This window comes from Pipistrellus kuhlii, unplaced genomic scaffold (assembly GCF_014108245.1).
Source record: "Pipistrellus kuhlii isolate mPipKuh1 unplaced genomic scaffold, mPipKuh1.p scaffold_m20_p_11, whole genome shotgun sequence".
Classification (NCBI taxonomy): Eukaryota; Metazoa; Chordata; class Mammalia; order Chiroptera; family Vespertilionidae; genus Pipistrellus; species Pipistrellus kuhlii.
The window spans coordinates 19839811-19859520 of record NW_023425416.1 but is presented as its reverse complement, the minus strand read 5'-3'; the positions used below and the strand labels follow the sequence as shown (position 1 = coordinate 19859520).

General features: G+C 40.7%; 1 protein-coding gene across 2 annotated transcripts in view; it reads right to left on the bottom strand.

The window, feature by feature from the left end:
• FANCD2 (FA complementation group D2) overlaps positions 1-19710 on the bottom strand; it is a 74571-nt gene that overhangs the window by 41755 nt on the left and 13106 nt on the right. For both annotated transcript variants that reach the window (XM_045579170.1, XM_036431052.2), the window contains exons 8-17: positions 17526-17604; positions 12666-12790; positions 10940-11027; positions 10322-10426; positions 7199-7299; positions 6440-6548; positions 6175-6210; positions 4654-4797; positions 1975-2109; positions 5-136 (exon numbers count right to left, since the gene is read on the bottom strand). In XM_045579170.1, coding sequence (XP_045435126.1) covers positions 5-136; positions 1975-2109; positions 4654-4797; positions 6175-6210; positions 6440-6548; positions 7199-7299; positions 10322-10426; positions 10940-11027; positions 12666-12790; positions 17526-17604 — 1054 coding nt within the window. The remainder of the gene's footprint in view (positions 1-4; positions 137-1974; positions 2110-4653; positions 4798-6174; positions 6211-6439; positions 6549-7198; positions 7300-10321; positions 10427-10939; positions 11028-12665; positions 12791-17525; positions 17605-19710) is intronic.

The window sequence follows — 19710 nt, the reverse complement described above, 5'->3', positions numbered from 1 at the left end:
ATACCTTCACAAAGACAGCATTCAGCCTCATAACAGATAGGTTTATAACTGCCAACTCTAGGAGAACATCCAATGCAATATCAACTTCGGCTTCATTCCCACTACAGATATGGGTCACGAGGGCATCAATCACTTCCTATATGAAGAGTAAATAGGACAGTATGAAGCAAAAATATGGTAGAGCCATCTTCAAGACGGTCAAGCCTGAGACTTCCAATCTCAACTTAGTCAAAATCTCAATCCACTCTATTCCAGCGACTAATTTTATTATCTAGTTTTCATTAATGTTGGATTCAGGAGGTTTAAGATTATGCCAAATCTAACTACCCTACCATCCAGTCATCTCCCATAATTATCAAGACAGTGAACATTATCTAAACCAGTGATTTTCAACTGGTGTGCCATAAGAATTTTAGTCAGAAACCCTAACATCTTTTCCCTGAGATTAATAAAGGAATAAAAAAAATTTACAGCAACCAAAAAAATAGCCGTCTTGCCGAAACCGGTTTGGCTCAGTGGATAGAGCGTTGGCCAGCGGACTGAAACTTCCCAGATTTGATTCTGATCAAGGACATGTACATTGGTTGCGGGCACATCCCCAGCTCGGGGTGTGCAAGAGGCAGCTAATTGATGATTCTCTCTCATCGACGTTTCTAACTCTTTATCCCTCTCTTTCTCTCTGTAAAAAAATCAATAAAATATATTTATAACAAAAAGAAGAAAAAATAATAGCCATCTGGAGTGAATGAATCAAAATTATACCTATTTTTGGCTGGCCCGTGTGGCTCAGTGGATGAGCACTGATCTATGAACCAGGAGTCATGGTTTGGTTCTAGGTCAGGTCAGGGTTGTGGGCTTGATCCCCAGTGTGGGGCAAGCAGGAGGCAGCTGATCAATGAATCTCTTTCATCACTGATGTTTCTATTGCTCTCTCCCTCTCTGAAATAAAAATATATTTTTTGGGGAAAATTATACCTATGTTTTTGTCAGATTGGTAAAAAACATATTTTTTGGTGTGCCGCAGAAAAAGTTTGAAAATTACTAACTTAAACTCTCCTGATTTTTCTCTGTGGAATGGTCTTTCTCTATCTCATATGGGTTAAATATTAAATTTTATGGTGTGATTATATTTAACTTATTGAAATTTACTGAAAAGATGGCCTCTGAGAATCTAAAGATTGTAGAAGTTTTTATCTGTTAAACTTCTATGTTTCAAAGCACCATGTGCCATGATAGTTTTTAAGATGGTTAAAAAAAAAAAAAAAAATCTTAGATGCCATTTTCCCTTTCCTTTATAATGCTGCTCCATATAGAGTCATCTGGCTTCCTCAATTGCAATAGCTAGCTCATGTCAATTGCATCTATTGCTGGTGTAAAATTTTAAAACTTTTTCTTCATTTTTTAAAAAAGATCCATTCAAATGTGTTTTAACATTGTTAATAATAGGTATAGAATAAGATAAAATAGGACACTTTGTTCTTTGATTTCATAATCACTTCCTATAAGTACAGTCCTCCCTCCATGGATATGTGTTATTAAATTTTGTGTTGCATGTTCATGAAAATGGGGCTATGCCCTCAGCCTTTCTTCTTCGTTTGTCTTTTGCCACATTCTTTCCCTAGGAAACTCCAGGATCCACTGGCAGTTGATTATTTACAGCTAAATTTTAAGACTGCAGTTCCTGTCCTGTGAAGCTTCCTGACCACAGCTCATTTAGAGCATACTGGATCTGAATCTTCATTTTAGACTCAGAGAATTTTAGAGCTCAAACCAGAGTTCAATCCTCCAATCCAGTCTCTTTCTTTTATCAAGACTATCCACTTGAACTAAGTTTTCCCAACTCCCAGTTCTGAGCTTTCTTCCACAATGCCTTCAACCAACAAGCAATAAACATCAGATCATATGCAGGTCAGGTGGGCTAGTATTTCTTCCCTTTTCCCCGTTCCCTTTTCCAAAATAAATATTTCAACATACCTGTTGGCAGTAAGTATCAAAAAACTTAAATGCATATTTGTATAAGAGACTGCCAAATAAAATTATACTCTGGTCCAGGGAGTGCAACAAATTCTGAGCCAGTGATAGAATGGATGGACAAAGATCCTTAAGAACCTTGAGGGGGAAGAAAAGAGAGAAAAAAGTTTTAGCACCAAGAATTGCAAATCCTTTTGGAATGTGAGATATCTCCCAGTCAACTCTCATGTTAAATAAAGAAACCTTCATCTTTGCTTTACCCAGAATAATCCTTTATCATTCTGAATTCCCCCCCAACCTCAGATCAAAAGGATTCAGCATATAAATATTGGCTTTGAAGCTCAAAGAAGTTAAACTACAAGCCTATTTAATAGCACTGATTGTATCTGCCCAATTTGGGACTAGAATCCAGATCTTCTAAATCCCAATTTTCCTCACTCAATTATACAGTCCCCACCCCCAAGTGATATATTAAGCTTGCTCTGCTTTGGTTATGATTTGAAATCCACAAGGTTCAATGCTAATTAAATTGATTTCTTTGAAAGATCAAGAAGAGGCCCTGGCTGGTTTTGCTCAGTGGATTGAGTGTCTGTTTGAAGACTGAAGGGTCCCAGGTTCGATTCTGGATGAGGGCATGTACCTTGGTTGCAGGCATATCCCGTGTGTGTGTGTGTGTGTGTGTGTGTGTGTGAGCACTCGCGCACAGGAGACAGCTGGTGGATGTTTCCCTCTCATCAATGTTTCTAACTCTCTATTCCTCTCCTTTCCTCTCTGTAAAAAATCATATACTTAAAAAAAGGAAGATCAGGCCGAAACCGGTTTGGCTCAGTGGTAGAGCGTCGGTCTGCGGACTAAAGGGTCCCGGGTTCGATTCCGGTCAGGGGCATGTACGTTGGTTGCGGGCACATCTCCGGTAGGGGGTGTGCAAGAGGCAGCTGGTCGATGTTTCTCTCTCATTGACGTTTCTAGCTCTCTATCTCTCTCCCTTCCTCTCTGTAAAAAAATCAATAAAATCTATTAAAAAAAAAAAAAAAAAAAAGGAAGATCAAGAAGAGAAACTAGCCGAATCTATCTGGTTTGGCTCAGTGGTAGAGCGTCAGTCTGCGGATTGAAAGGTCCCAGGTTCGATTCCAGTCAAGGGCACGTACCTTGGTTGCAGGCACATCCCCGGTAGGGGGTGAGCAAGAGGCAGCTGGTCGATGTTTCTCTCTCATGGACATTTCTAGCTCTCTATCTCTCTTCCTCTCTGTAAAAAATCAATAAAATATATATTTTTTAAAAATATCCTTGGTGAGGACTAATAAAAAAATATTTATAATAATAAAAGTGCAATATGATAAATAGACCAGACGTCCTTCCGGACGAAGCCATCGCGGTGGGGGCCAAGCCCCTTTGCATGAATTTTGTGCATTAGGCCTCCAGTACATTTTATATATATATATATATATATATATATATATATATATATATATGTGTGTGTGTGTGTGTGTGTGTGTGTGTGTGTGTGTGTATCTATATATATATGAACATTAAATCCATTTCTAAATATAAAATCTTAAGGACCAACTATATACATACATACATACATACATACATATATATATATATATATATATATTAGTTTCTAAGTCAAGCCCCAAAGCACTGCTACCATTTTCTAAGAAGGCATACACTTAATATCCTAAAAATTCACCTGAAAACATCATTCCTAGCTTATAAAATCCTAATTTGAATGGTTTATATTTCAACAGGAATGATCACCTAAGGTCACAGTGTTGAATAGTCAGATAGTAATGGTTCAGATGCATGATTATGTCTCTATTAGCATTTCTTTGGTTCTGTATGCTGGGGAGATTTAAAAACTCTTAGGCCCTGGCTGGTGTGGCTCAGTAGATTGGGTATCATCCTGGGCACCAGGCAGTTGCTGGTTTGATTCCTGGTAAAGGGCACAAGCCCAAGTTGCAGGCTTAATACCCAGTAAAATGAGTCCAAGAGGCACCCAATCATTGTTGCACTCTCAGATAGATATTTCTCTCTGTCCTTTCCTCTCTCTAAAAATCAATAAACTATTCTTTAAAAAAAACCACAAATCTTAAAACAGACACACAAGTTTGTCAAGTTGCAGATAACACAGAGCTACACATATCTAACAGCTGACTTTATGTCAAAAATAAGAAACACAGTCCTCATCACTGTTTTCTTGGTTTCTTGAAGAACTACCAGAAGCAGAAAGGGAATAAAATAATTAAGATTCAAAAGACTCAATCAGCTTGAATAACGGGCTGAAATTAATAATATGAAATATTAGATGGGAGCTGTAAAGCCTTCCATTTAGGTTTAAAATCATGCTACTACATTAAGTATGTAATCAAAAGATGAGAATTAATATATCTTCTATGAAAATGAACTTGGGAGTTTACGTCTAATAAGTTCAAAATAAACCAATTTTGTGATCTTTTCACTAAAAAGTCAAAAAATAATCTTATATGGTTTTATTAACATCATAATGTCTCTATCAAAGTAAGTAATAATCCTATTAGGTTTTGAAATATACCAAGCTCCCTGTCAAAGATCAACACCCAGCAAAGGTGGTGGTGTTAAGATTCCCACAATGGGTAGGAAAGGTTAAAATAATCTCTCTATACCTTTCACAATAATGTTGTCGGATTCTCTGACACTTACCAAGTGATGAACAAAGAATGTACTCTGCAGCAGATCTTTATCAAAGCAGTCTGATCGAATCTTATTTCTTAGCACCCTCTCAATGTACTTCTTTGCCTGAGTGTTGGTGCTATAGATGATTAGAAGCACCACCAGGTCAAGTGTCTATTGTCAATAAATATACAACAACAGGAAAAGAATTTAACAAATCAATACATTTACTACAATGAATTAGCAGTTTTCAATTTTCCCCATTAAAACACAGAATGGATGACACTCATTTGTTCAACATACCCATGGAAGTGCCACCTACATTTCCACAAATCGCAAAATATTTTTCAGAGAAATCATGTGCTACAACTATTAACCACTGGTATATTTTAAGAAAACATTGGGATACAAGTGAAAATGGCATTATTACAGAAAGAACTTGAAATATCTTCACAGTTCTTAAAGAAAAAAGATTAAAAAAAACTTGCCAACTTCAACATAACTGTGTGAAAAGTTGGAATGTAAATATCTGTCAAATGAAAAAGGTTAAATAAATTATAACAGGCACTTCCAGAATATTATACAGCTATTAAAAATAAGACTCTCTTCTCCCCTCCTCCTTCCCTTCCACTAAGTTGAGCATCGTTCCAGTACCAACAGGTTAATGGTTCAATTCCCAGTCAGGGCACATGTCCAGGTTGTGGGCTTGATCCCTGTTAGGAACTGTACAGGAGGCAGCTAATCAAAGTTTCTCTTTGATCAATGTTTCTCTCTCTCTCTCTCTCTCTCTCTCAAGTCAACAAAAAACATATTAAAAAAAATTCAATCATCTGGCTTCTTTTTTTAATATTTTATTGATTTTTCACAGGAAGGGAGAAAGATAGAGAGCTAGAAATGTCAAGAGAGAAACATCGACCAGCTCCCTATTGCACACCCCCTACCCGGGATGTGCCCGCAACCAATGTACATGCCCTTGACCGGAATCGAACCTGGTACCTTTCAGTCCGCAGACCGACACTCTACCACTGAAGCCAAACCGGTTTCAGCTCATCTGGCTTAACAGAAGACAACATTTCCAGAATTAAAAAGATTCAGTATCATTGCCTTGACAGTGGATGGATTCACTCTGGTCCATATGCAAAGAAAAGTAAAACATGGAATGCTATTATTCTAACAATTCTATTAGGTGGGAGGGAAGACAATCAGACAGGTACAGGGACCTGACTGATGATCCAGGTGATTCTAGTCTTCAGCTCCTCAGCAGTGGGACTTAGCTTCTTTCCAACTCACTATGCTTATTTGAAATGTTAACGTTTTCCCTTATGGATATTTTAGGCTTAGTTTATTGCCAGAATAAATGAGCAGGGAAGACCATCTGGCAAGTCACCCCCTCGTTTCATCTTCCCCTGACAGCTTGTTTTTATTAGAGCAGCTAGAGAAGGCATAGAAGGGATGACTGGAGGGAGCAAGAAAAAAAGCAGGGGGGGAAAAAATTTCACTAGCCAATTTCACTAATTTTAATAGTTAAAATTCATAGTACATGAACATTACCTTATGTTCAGACTCTGGTGCAACGTGTTCAATAGCCTGGAAAAACAAGGGTCACAAATATATTACATCACATTAGTAGAATACTTCTCATTTTATTCAGCATGTCTTGTTCTCTTATTTGAGAACCAAGCAACCACCATAATTTCTTCTTGAATGACTTTTAAGACTTTTATTTAAACTTACCTTTACTTATATATCTATCTATCTATCACTAATTGCCACCCATTTCCTCCTTAATATTTAAAGTTCCAAAGAGCTGACTCACCTTAATCCAGGCTTCAGAAATGGTTTTCTCATATCTAACAGCTGACTTTATTACGTCAAAAATAAGAAAAACACAGCTCTCATCGCTGTTTCCTTGGTTTCCTGAAGAACTACAAGCAGCAAAAAGGGAATAAAATCATTCTTCCACTTAACAGAGAGGAACCTGGTTCCTATATACTAGCCATGTAGCCAGGAACAAATCATAACTTCATGTTTAAATGGCTAATAAACTTATAAAGCAGTCTATCTGGGATTGATGTGAATACCCAACACACACACACTAGAGGCCCAGTGCATAAGGTTTGTGCACTCAGGGTGCAGGGACGGGGAGTCCCTCAGCCAGACCTGTGCCCTCTTACATTCTGGGAGCCCTTGGGGAGACGTCTGATATCCTTAGCGCTGCCATAGAGGCAGGAGAGAGTCCTGCCACTGCTTCTGTGCTAGCCAGCCGTGAGCATGGCTTCTGGCTGAGCAGCACTGACCACCAGGGGGAAGCTCATGCATTAAGTGTCTGCCCCCTGGTGGTCAATGCACATCATAGCAACTGGTCATTCTGCCGTTCAATTGATTTGCATAGTAGCCTTTTATTATATAAAAGGATAGGACTTGAAAAACTGTACAGTATTCCATGAGTATAATATTACTGCCATTCTTTATAGTTGTAAATATTAAGACCTACTGTCCTGGCTTCAGGATGAATGCCAGAAAACTCTCCTTGCTTATTTTAGAAAAAGGGTAGTAATAGTCGATGAGCTTATACCGTGTTTGGCCTTTACTTTTCATCGTGATTTCAGGAACCAGAAACAGTGACGGTAAAATACAATGCTGCAGATCCAATCTCTCCCGAAGCTCAGAAATTACCTACAGAAAATAAGTATTATCTATGTGTTCTGTTCGTGCATAGCAGGCAGGCACAGTCCACTCTCTCAAAGAAACTGTAACAATGTCCTGAAAGGCTGAGGAAATAAGATTATTAAATATTAAACAAGGCATTTTGAAAAAGTATTGATGAAAAGAGCTAATACAAGTATATTATGTCATACCCTTCAGAATCCCAGAATTTGAAGGAATTACACTAAAATAGCAAATATATCCTCTAGCAGCTTATATAAGCAATAAACCTGGTCAATAGCTCCCCTGCATACCATCTGGATTCATGAGCTTTATAAATTAATTAGTTTGGACAGAAAAGAGCACTTAGAATCTATTAATTTAAATAATTTATCTTCATCTAAGTTAGTCACATATACATATTAGAGGCCCGGTGCACGAAACTCATGCACAGGAGAAGAGGTGTCCCTCAGCCCAGCCTGCACCCTCTCCAATCTGGGACCCCTCAAGGGATTTCCGACTGCCCATTTAGGCCCAATCCCAGTGGACATCCCTCTCACAAACAGCTGCTGGCTCCCTCTCACAATCAGACATCGCTCTCACAATCCAGGACTGCTGGCTCCCAACTGCTTGCCTGCCTGCCTTCTTGTTTTTTTGTTCTTTTTAAATTTTTATTTAAAAAAAAATTTTTTTTTAATCAATCTTTATTGTTCATATTATTACAAAGGTTCCTCATTTCTTCCCCCCTCCACCAGGTTCCCACCCCACCCTTCACCCCCTCCCCATCCCCCATTGTCCTCATCCATAGGTGCACAGTTTATGTTCAGTCTCTTTCTCCCTCCCTTTCCCCGATAGTAAATCCCTTTTCAGATAGTAAATCAGTTACTTAGCATTTTCTCATATCAATAATACCACCACAAGCCCAAACATACACTTCACACAAAAGACATTTCCAAATAGGTCAACCAACCTCATCCAGGCCCCACACAAGGCACTCACAGATCAACACCCCAGCGCTATACTAACTCAACATATCCAGATCTAAGCCTTCATCACTTGATTCAGCAGACCCTCAAGTTCCCACAAAAGTTTCCAGCCATGTCTGAGAGGCAGCCTTGGGGCGGGGGCAGGCGAGGAGCGAGCTGTTCTGGGCCTGGCTGTTCCGGGCCTGACCTCTATTGCTCTGGTCCGTTCTACAACCAGCTGCTCCGGGTCTGGCCACTGCCGCTCCCGACCTGGTTGCTCCAGGCTTGGCTGCTGCTGCTCCAGGCCTGGCCACACCCAACCCGGCTGCTCTGGGGCCCGGCCGCTCTGGGCCTGGCTGCTCCGGGCCTGGCCACTCCCAGCCTGGCATCTGCTGCTCCAGGCCTGGCCGCACCCAACCCAGCTGCTCTGGGTCTGGCTGCTCCGGGCCGCTCAGGGCCTGGTCGCTCCCAGCCTGGCAGCTGCTGCTCCGGGCCTGGCCGCACCCGACCCGGCTGCTCCGGGCCTCTGCCTGCCTTCTTGATTGCCCCTAACCACGTCTGCCTGCCAGCCTGATCAGCCCCTAACACTCTGATTGATACCTAACTGCTGCCCTGCCAGTCTGTTTGCCCCTAACTGCTCACCCCTGCAGGCCTGGTTCCCCCGAACTGCTCTCCCCTGCAGCCTGGTCCCCCCCAACTGCCCTCTGTGAGTCTTGATTGCCCCCAACTACCCTCACTTGCAAGCTGGTCTCTCCCAACTGCCCTCTCCTGCTGGCCATCTTGTGACCACATGAGGGCAGCTGTCTTTGACCACATGGGGGCAGCCATCTTGTGTGTTGAAGTGATGGTCAATTTGCATATTATTCTTTTATTAGATAGGATAGAGGCCTGGTGCACAGGTGTGGGGCTGGGAGCCAGCTGGTTTGCCCTGAAGGGTGTCCCAGATCAGAGTGGGGGTTCCCTTAGGGCATGGGGTGGCCTGGGCAAGGGGCCTGTGGTGGTTTGTAGGCCAGCCATGCCACCCCTCGACCCAAGTGGAGGCTATGGTATCTGGGGTTTATTTATCTGCTATAATTGAAACTTTGTAACCTTGAACTGAGCCAAGCCTCCTGCCTGCTTTGTGGCCACAGCCATTTCTGTTGGGATTTATTTATCTTCTATAATTGAAACTGTAGTGGAGGCTAAGGCAGGCCAGGGCTGCAGGAGCTTGATTTCCTCCAACACCAGGGGCAAGCCAAGCCTCCTGCTCTCTCCAGCTCCATGGCTGCCACATTTATGTTAGGATTTATTTATCTATAATTGAAACTTTGTAGCCTTGAGTGGAGGCCTGGGTCCCCAGGGTGTGCAGAAAACTTTGCTTCCTCCATTTCTGGGGAAACCCAAGCCTCCTGCTCACTCTGTGGCTACAGCCATCTTGATTGGGTTAATTTGCATACTCGCTCCTGATTGGCTGGTGGGTGAAGCTTGTGGGTATAGTAGAGGTATAATCAATTTGCATATTACTTTTTTTTTATTAGATAGGATTTACATATACATATATATATACTATATACACACACACACACACACGTGTGTGTGTATGTGTATTTTGGGGTTGTGTTTTTTCAATACATTTTATTGATTTTTACAGAGAGGAAGGGAGAGAGATAGAGAGCTAGAAACATCGATGAGAGAGAAACATCGACCAGCTGCCTCCTGCACACCTCCTACCGGGAATGTGTCCACAACCAATGTACATGCCCTTGACCGGAATCAAACCCGGGACCCTTCAGTCCGCAGACCGACACTCTACCATTGAGCCAAACCGGCTTTGGCAAGAGTGTGTATATTTTTTAATTGATTTCAGAGAGAAACATCAATGAGAGAGAATCACTGATCAGCTATCTCCTACATGCTCCCTACTGGGAAACAAGCCCAAAACATGAGCACGTGCCCTGACTAGGAATCGACGCTCAACCACTGACCCATGCCAGTTGGATTAAGTTAGTCTTTTTTTATTGCTGAATTTCACAATAACACCACTGCACTTCTCTGTACTCTCTAGGGTCTAGCAACCTACTAATGTTTGTTAGGAAATAATAGTTTACCTCAAGTGCATCCATGGCTGTTATGGAATGAAGAATGAACTTGATTATCACAGGTAAGTCCTCCATTGTGACAGATGACAGCTTACGCATTACCAATTGGCGGATCTAAACATAAAAAACATGAAAACATTAAACATTTCAGATTAATACTTCAACCTAATACTGACTTGGTAGGTAAAATTAGAAAAATCACTTCTCTCACTCCATTTTCTCACATGTAATTCAGGAACAAAAACAACTTTATTCCTAATTACAAGCTTTCAATTGTTAACACCACAGTTCCTTGTGATAAATGTGTGCTATCATATTATATTTTGGAGCCTGAATTTTCCACTGGCTAGAGGAAAGTATTAAAAAATTGTTATTTCTATAGCAGTTTATAAATATTCAAGAAACATAGATTACCACTAAAACTTACTGCTTAAAACATAGCAGTGAACCTGTCATAGTATGACACACGAAATTCATTAAAAAGAACAAAAGAGATCAAATGTCATTCAATATTGTTTCAAAAGGAAATTTTCATTACATACAATTGCTCCCAGGCAATGACTGACTGACACTGGCTGTGGAAGGTGAGAGCGTTGGCTCTGCTCTGGAGAGCAGAATCTTCCCTACCTTAGACAGGAGCTCTGGGTCAAGTCGAAGGCTGGAAAGGACATCCAGGATGGGGACAGTAAGTGAAGTATTCTCTGTTAGAAGGTCACTGTGAATGGTGAATAAAAAAAAGTTGTGCACCTTTTAACAGAGATGGGCAGATAACAACTTGGGAAAAATCACTCAAGAGTATGGGAAGAAAGAATATATTTACTTCCCATTAAATTTGTTCATAGTATGTTCCATTTAAAATTGTACTGGCCCTAATTGCTTTGGCTCAGTGGATAGAGCATTGATCTGTGGACAAAAGGGTCCCAGGTTCGATTCCAGTCAAGGGCATGTACCTTGGTTGCCGGCACATCCCCAGGAGGGGGTGTGCAGGAGGCAGCTGATCGATGTTTAACTCTCTGTCCCTCTCCCTTCCTCTCTGTAAAAATAATAAGATATGTTTTAGAAATTAATCTGATTTAAAAAATAGGTGTTCGTTATTAAAAATTCAAACAGAGTATAAATAAGATATCCTCCCTCAGTATCCCCACTACCCAAAACAAAGGAAACCCACTATTGTGTTTGGTACATATTCTTCCTGAGAAAAGGAAAAAGAAAACCTACAATTATAATGACATGTGATGAACATGATAGATATATGTGCAGGGTGCTACAGGAAGAAAGGGTAGAGAAGGTGATAGATTCTAAGAGAAGGCTACCCAAAAGAACCAGTGGAATTAAGCAGACAAAGTGGACTGTACAGTGCTATAGTCAGAGGAACATCCTGCCCCAAAGCACAAAGAAAAAAAATCTTTGAGCATTTTTGGAGGTAGCTTTGCAGACAGCTAGAGAAAAGGAAGTATTACAAACCAGATTTTTTAAAAAGCTACTACTTCCAGGATAAGTGAAACTGCATTAAAACAGAAACAGTAGTCCTAGCTCATTTAGCTTAGTGGATAGAGCATTGGCCTGTGGACTGAAGGGTACTGGGTTGAATTCCTGTCAAGGGCATATGCCCAGTTTACAGGATCCAATCCCAATGGGGATTGTGCAAAAGGCAACCAATCAATGGTTCTCTCTAATCATTATGTTTCTTTCTCTCTCTCTCTCTCTCTCTTTTTACCTCTGTGAAAAGAAAAATAAAATAAAATAAATAAATATATATATATATATATATATATATATAAATAAATATATATATATATATATATATATATATATATATGTGTATATATATATATTTAAAAAACACCCAAACTAGAAATACTATTACATAGAGATACCTGTTCTCCTCTTAATCACTGCCCTAGCACAATTACTATTTTTCACACATGTGATAGTAAGTAGTGAGTTTTGGCAATCCATCTGATGCAGCAATGTGCATTAGGAACCAAAGAATGTAGATGTTTAATAAGCTCCACAATGATTTGGATATGTACTCAAGACTGAGGACTCCTGGGGTGGAAGAAATGCTAAGGAAACAAAGGGAACATGTTAAAATCCCCATAGACAAAATTTATATAATTAATCTTAAGCCAGATTGCATATTCACAACAGATAGACCTTTAAAAGAAAGTAGATAGGTGTACTAAATATATACTATTAGAAAAAAAAAGTCAAATCTTGCATCCTACTTATTGTAGGCAGGTATCATCCTCTTTTACATAAGAAGAACACATTACTATTACTGTTTCACAATGAAGTGATAAGACTCCCAGAGTGGAGCTTTGCTTAAAATGGCAACAAGGTGTTTACCCACCTGAGTTCTTTCCCCACATCGGCATGCTGAGAATCCCCTAGGATCTCAGGTAAGCTGGTGATAAAGTCATGCTGAAGGTACACTGGAGCAATACTGATCAGCTGCATGATCTTGGTGGTGAGATCCTACAGTGGAGGATACTATTAGAACTGGAGCATATTACCAGGAATAGAGAAAAACTTCCTACTCATGGAATGTAGAGCTGGAATTATTTTGTGCCAACTACACATACATTCAAACTAGAAGCTAAAATTCAGAGGTCAATGACCCAGAAAAAAATTTTTTTAATATATTTTATTGATTTTTTTAAAGAGAGGAAGGGAGAGAAACAGAGAGCTAGAAACATCGATGAGAAACATCGACCAGCTGCCTCTTGCACACCCCCTACTGGATGTGCCCGCAACTAGAGTACATGCCTTGACCGGAATCGAGCCTGGGACCCTTCAGTCCGCAGGCCGACGCTCTATCCACTGAGCCAAACCAGTTTCGGCAATGAACCAGAAATTTTCATAAAAGGGATGGTAAATAGGAAAAAAGTAGAGTGGATGGTTTACCTAAACTGGTTTGTTATACAATGAGTGGCCAGATTATTATGATCTCTGAACGCAAAATCTGGCCACACAATGTATATCCTATATATAAAAGGCTAATATGCAAATTGTCCCCTTGACCAAGAGTTTGACCTGCAGAAAGGCTGGCCAACTGCCCTTGTCTCCTCCCCCTGGCTAGGCTGGCCCAACCCCACCCATGCAAATTCATGCACTGGGCCTCTAATACATACACACACACACACACACACACACACACCCCCCGAGTGGCCAGATTATTATGCAATCAGAGATCATAATCTTGCCACTAAGTGTATACTTTACTAGAGGCCCAGCATGCAAGAGACCCAGACCCACCGCGCGTGTGGAACCCAGAATGACTCCTACCTCACCTGGCAGGGCAGGATGTGGGACCCAGAGGGTGGCCACACAGCCCTGCCCCCGATTGGATTGGGGGTATGTGATCAAGGGCAGACTGGCTAGGGGTAGGAGCTGCAGGCCTATCATGGTGGACGGGCTGATGGGGGTCCAGCTGGTGGGGGAGGGGAGCATTTGGCTGATAGGCCGAGTTCTTGATCTGGGTAGGAGAGTCCAAACAGGGGCAGGCCGGCAGGTGAGGAGGGGCCATGAGATTAGCCTCCAGTCCCGACTGATGGGGCCATTTGCTGGCCACAGTGGGCGTCATCATAGCAACTGGTTGTTAGGTTGTTATGGCCAAGAGGTGCTCCATGCATCTGCTAGTAACAGATCTTTGGCTGTGAAGTCTCTTTGCCTTTTATTACTATGATTTCATTTAATCTTCACAACTATATAGAGATTTTGCAAAATTCCCATTTTAAAAGTGTTGCTCAATGATACATAATAAATGACAGACCCCAAATTCTAGCCCAAGTGAGACTCCCACAGCCATGTTCTTCCAAGTAAAGATTAAGCCTTGGAATATCTGACAAAAATTAATGGAATGATTTTTTTAAAACTTTGAAAAGAAATGAGCCTTAAGCACTAGGCTCAAAATAAATTCAACTTCTGGATGAAAAAGTTGAAGAAGAAAAAAAAAAAAAAGAACAAAAACAAAAAAACAGCCAAAATCTGTTTGGTTCAGTGGATAGAGTGTTGGCCTGCGGACTGAAAGGTCCCAGGTTCAATTCCAGTCAAGGGCATGTACCTTGGTTGCGGGCACATCCCCAGTAGGGATGTGCAAGAGGCAGCTGATCGATGATTTTCTCTCATCGATGTTTCTAACTCTCTATCCCTCTCTCTTCCTCTGTAAAAAAACAATAATTAAAAAAAAACAGCAACAAAAAAAAACAGACACAGACAACAGTATGGTGATTATTAGAGGAAAAGGGGGTTTGAGGGGTTAAAGAGGATATAGATGGATAAATGGTGATGGAAGGAGACTCAATTTAGAGTGATGAACACACAATACAACATAGACAGATGATGTATAATAGAATTATACACCTGAAACCTATATAATTTTATTAACCCCTAGAGGCCCAGTGCATGGATTTGTGCACCAGGCTGGTTCTAGTATGCATGGTTATTCTCTTCCCACCCTCTCCCCTGAGATTCATCAGTCTGTTCCATGTTTCCATGCCTGTGATTGAGCATCTGACCCCTGATGGTCAGTGCACGTTATAGCTACCGGTCAAAAGGTCAAATGGTTCCTTAGGCTTCGATATAGTCACCCCAATAAATTCAATATGAAGTTTTTAAAAATTAACATATTAATTCAAATTTATTTGATCAATTATTAATGATACTGAACACTTTTTTCTTACATTTATTAAACATTTATATTAACTTTCTTGGTAATAACTTTTTATAATCCTAGCCTAGTTTTCAACTTACCATTTTTAGATTTTTTCATTTTTTTTTCAGAATCAGTCAATATTTTTCTCAAGTTTGTCATTTTAATTCGTGAGACATACTTGAGACAGAAATTTCTACTTTTTATGATCTTAATTCACCCACCTTTCACTTTGTGATTTTATGATCTGATCGTGCACATTACTAAAGATTACATGATAAATACAAAATTTACTTTCTGTATTTTTAACCTATAGTTTTAAAATTCAATAAAATGGAAGGTAAATTTTCGTAAGGAAAAAGCAAAAAAAAAAAAAATTACCTTTATCAAAGTTCTTGATAACAAATAACATAATTGCAAAACTTCCTGACATTTTCCATTTTAGTATAATCCCCTCTCATCTCTGATGGATGCCTAAAGCCATGAATAGTAATAAATCCTATATTTGCAATGATTTTTCTAGTACATACATACTTATAAAATTTAATTTATAAATTAGGCACAGTAAGAAATTATAATTTTAAAAGTTATGTGCTTGGCTGGGTGGTCAAGTGTCGACCTATGAACCAGTCAGGGCACAGCCCAGGTTACGGGCTTGATCCCCAGTGGTGGTGTGGAGGCAGCCAATTAATGAGTCTCTTATAGTTGACTAGAGGCCCGATGCACAAAATTCATGTAGGGGGGGTGGGGGGTGGGGGTGTGTGTGTTTGTCCTTTAGCCTAGCCTGCACCCTCTCCAATCTGGGACATCCCTCTCATAATCCAGGTCTGGTCCCTCTCAACTGCCCTCCCTTGCAGTCCTGGTCCCTCCCCTCCCAACTGTCCTTCACTGCTGGCCATCTTGTGGTGGCAATCTTGTGTCCACATGGGGGCAGGATCTTTGACCACATGGGGGCAGCCATCTTGTGTGTTGGAGTCAATCTGCATAACACTCTTTAATTGGATAGGACAGAGGCCTGGTGTACGGGTGGGGACCAGATGGTTTGCCCTGAAGGGTGTCCTGGATCAGGCTGGGGGTTCCCTTGGGGCGTGGGGCTGCCTGGGCAAGGGGCCTGTGGTGGTTTGCAGGTCGGCCACACCCTCCTGAAACCCAAGTGGAGGCCCTGGTATCTGGAAATCATTTACCTTCTACAATTGAAAATGTGTAGCCTGGAGCAGAGCCAAGCCTGCTGCTTGCTCTGTGGCTGCAGTCATTTCTGTTTGGATTTGTTTATCTTCTATAATTGAAACTTTGTAGCCTGGAGAGAAGGCCTAGGCCGGCTAGGGCTGCAGAAGCGTGGCTTCCTCTATTGCCAGAAAACCCAAGCCTCTCTCCTGTTCTCTGTGGCCACAGCCATCTTGGTTAATTTGCATACTCGCTGATTGGGTTGTTGGCGTGGCTTGTGGGTATAGCGGAGTGATGGTTAATTTGCATACTACTCTTTTATTAGGTAGTATATTTCTCTCTCTCCCTTTTTTTTCCTTCCTCTGAAATCAATTTTTTAAAAATTATGTGGTGCCAAAACCGGTTTGGCTCAGTGGATAGAGCATCAGCCTGCAGACTGAAGGGTCCCGGGTTCGATTCCGGTCAAGGGCACGTACCTTGGTTACGGGCACATCCTCAGTGGGGGGTGTGCAAGAGGCAGCTGGTCGATGTTTCTCTCTCATCGATGTTTCTAACTATCCCTCTCAATTCCTTTCCGTGTAAATATATATATATATATATATATATATATATATATACATATATATATATATATATATATATTAAAAAAGATGGAAAAGTGGAAAAAAATTATGTGGTCTAGCTGGTGTTTCCCTCTCATCAATGTTTCCATATCTCTAAAATCAACAAAAGCCGAAACCGGTTTGGCTCAATGGATAGAGCATCGGCTTGGGGACTGAAAGGTCCCAGGTTCAATTCCGGTCAAGGGCATGTACCTTGGTTGCAGGCATATCCCCAGTAGGGAGTGTGCAAGAGGCAGCTGATCGATGACTCTCTCTCATTGATGTTTCTAACTATCTCTCCCCCTTCCTCTCTGTACAAAATCAATAAAATATATTAAATAAATAAATAAATAAATAAATAAATAAATAATATAAAATCAACAAAAAACTTTTAATAAAAGCAAAACTGCAAATAAGTGGAGACAACTGTACGTATGTACGTAACCAAATTAAAACATTTACAGTGAGTACAATGGTTTGGGATCCTATTACTTTTGAGAATGAAAACACAGAAATTTATGTACTTTGAAATTTCAAATATTTTTCTCTCCAAATATTTAATTTAATAAATGATACCTAGCTATCATTATAAAGTAAATGTCTTTCTTTTTCTCTTTCTTTCTGAAAATGTAAAGGGTGAACTACCAAAAAAAATCTCAAAGCTGAGAAAAGTTAATAGATGAATTTAAAAATGTAAATTTTTCTGTTTAGAAAAGGAAGAAAACACTGCAAATTCTAAAAGTTTCGTTAAGAAAGGAAAACACACTCTCTAAATCTAAGTCCAAAAGCCTACCTTGCCATCCACAACTCTGTCAAGCCATTTCAGTTGATTGATGATGAGTCGAGGCATGTTGATTCCATCACTGCTCGTGCTGAAATATTAGGATGAGAAGACAAGGAACTTAGCCTTTCTGATTTATACAACAATGAACATTTCATCTGATTTATACAACAGTGAACATTTCATCCATCCAATTAACATCTACTGAACACTTACCATGCCTGTGCACTGTGCCAGATACACACGTGATACAAACAAAGCATGACATATGCTTATATACTTTGAGAAAGATGTCAGGAAGAGGCACTAATCATGTTAATCATGGCTATATCTCGGAAGGCTTACAGAGACAGAAAAAAAGGGCTGGGGGTATCTTTCTCTCTTGTTTTTAAAAAATATATATTTATGTATCATTGATTTTAGAGAGGAAGGGAGAGACACAGAAACATCAATGATGAGGGAGACTCAATGATTGGCTGCTTCCTGCATGCCCCCTACTGGGGACTGAACTGAAACCCAGATATGTGCAGAATCGAACCATGACCTCCTGGTTCATAGGTCAATGCTCAACCACTGAGGCCTTAAAATAATGTAAACAATAAAAAAAAATAAAGTAATAAATTTTAACAAATTGAGTAAGATGAGTATTTTCAAAAGGTGGAAAATACATCAATGTGGTGAGTAACGAAAAAGGTAAGAATATACTGCTATAAAAAGATGGTGGGTCGCTGAGGCTGGTTTAGTTCAGTGGATAGAGTGTCAGCCTGTGGACTAAAGGTCCCGAGTTCGATTCCAGTCAAGGGCATGTACCTTGGTTGCGAGTACATCCCCGGTAGGGGAGGTGCAAGAGGCAGCTGATGGATGATTCTCTCTCATCGATGTTTCTAACTCTCTATCCCTCTCTCTTCCTCGCTGTAAAATAAATAAATAAATAAATAAATAAATAAATAAATAATAAAAAATGGTGGGACAAATTAGATTGTTTAAGTATTGAAAACCATCCTATATAATGCAAATAGACAAAACGGCAGAACAACCAAACAACAAATCGAAGTGTAATATGCTAATGATATGCTAAGGCTGCTGAACTGCTTGCTATGACGTACACTGACCACCAGGGGATAGATGCTCTGGCTGGTAGGTTAGTTTACTGCTGGGGTCCAGACCCTTGGGACTGAGCGAGATGGGCTGGACATGCTCTGGAGCCCTCCTGTGGTCCCTCCCTGGCCCGACTGGGCACTAGTGGGGTTCCTCAGCCTGGCTTGCACCCTCTCGCAATCCAGGACCCCTTGGGAGATGTTGGATATCTAGTTTCAGCCTGATCCTGCAGGCTACACCCCTTGGGAGGGTGCCAGACGCAGGGCTCTTGGCTGGTGAGCACTGCTGTGGCAACGCAAACCTATCCCTATCGGGACTGACTGGGCAGGAGCCCACAGCAGGCACAGTGGGGCCAGGATGAGCAGAGTAGCAGGTAGGAGCTGCAGGCATCATTGTACTGCAGGTTTCAGCCCGAGCCCTGCACGCCACCCAGAGGGACCCCACCCATGCATGAATTCGTGCACCAGGCCTCTAGTTTATGGATGAAAAATGTTAGCTGTTATTATTTCCCCAAAACAATAGTCCCTGGCTTCCTCCAAAGCTACTTACTATATCTAAAATTTTGGACCACCTTCGGGTCATTTTCTGAACAGCATTCTCAGTCTTTGTTTACTACTGTCAAATTCAACTGCTGAAAAAGACTTAGTCAAAACATAAAGCATCTAGTGTGAACCATCTAGGCAAAGCATAAATTTTTTAATGTAAGCCTTCAGGCTTATTATTATACTAGAGGCCTGGTGCACGAAATTCGTGCACTCAGGGGTGGCGTCCTCAGCCTGGCCTGTGCCCTCTTACTGTCTTGGAGCCCTCAGGGGATGTCCAACTGACGGCTTATCCAACTGACGGCATAGGCCTGCTCCCCATGGTTTACTGGTTGTTATGCCGTTCAGCCGATGTGCATATTAGCCTTTTATTATATAAGATATAAATCCCTGAAAAAACACATATGAAGGAGAAAATAAAAATGACATATAATCCTGTCATCCCAGAGATGCCCACTATTGATATGCTTATGTATTATGTATCTATGATTGTGTACGTATGGATGTATCCAAGAAAAAAATAAATAAAATAAAATAAAAAAATCTCTGGCTGGTGT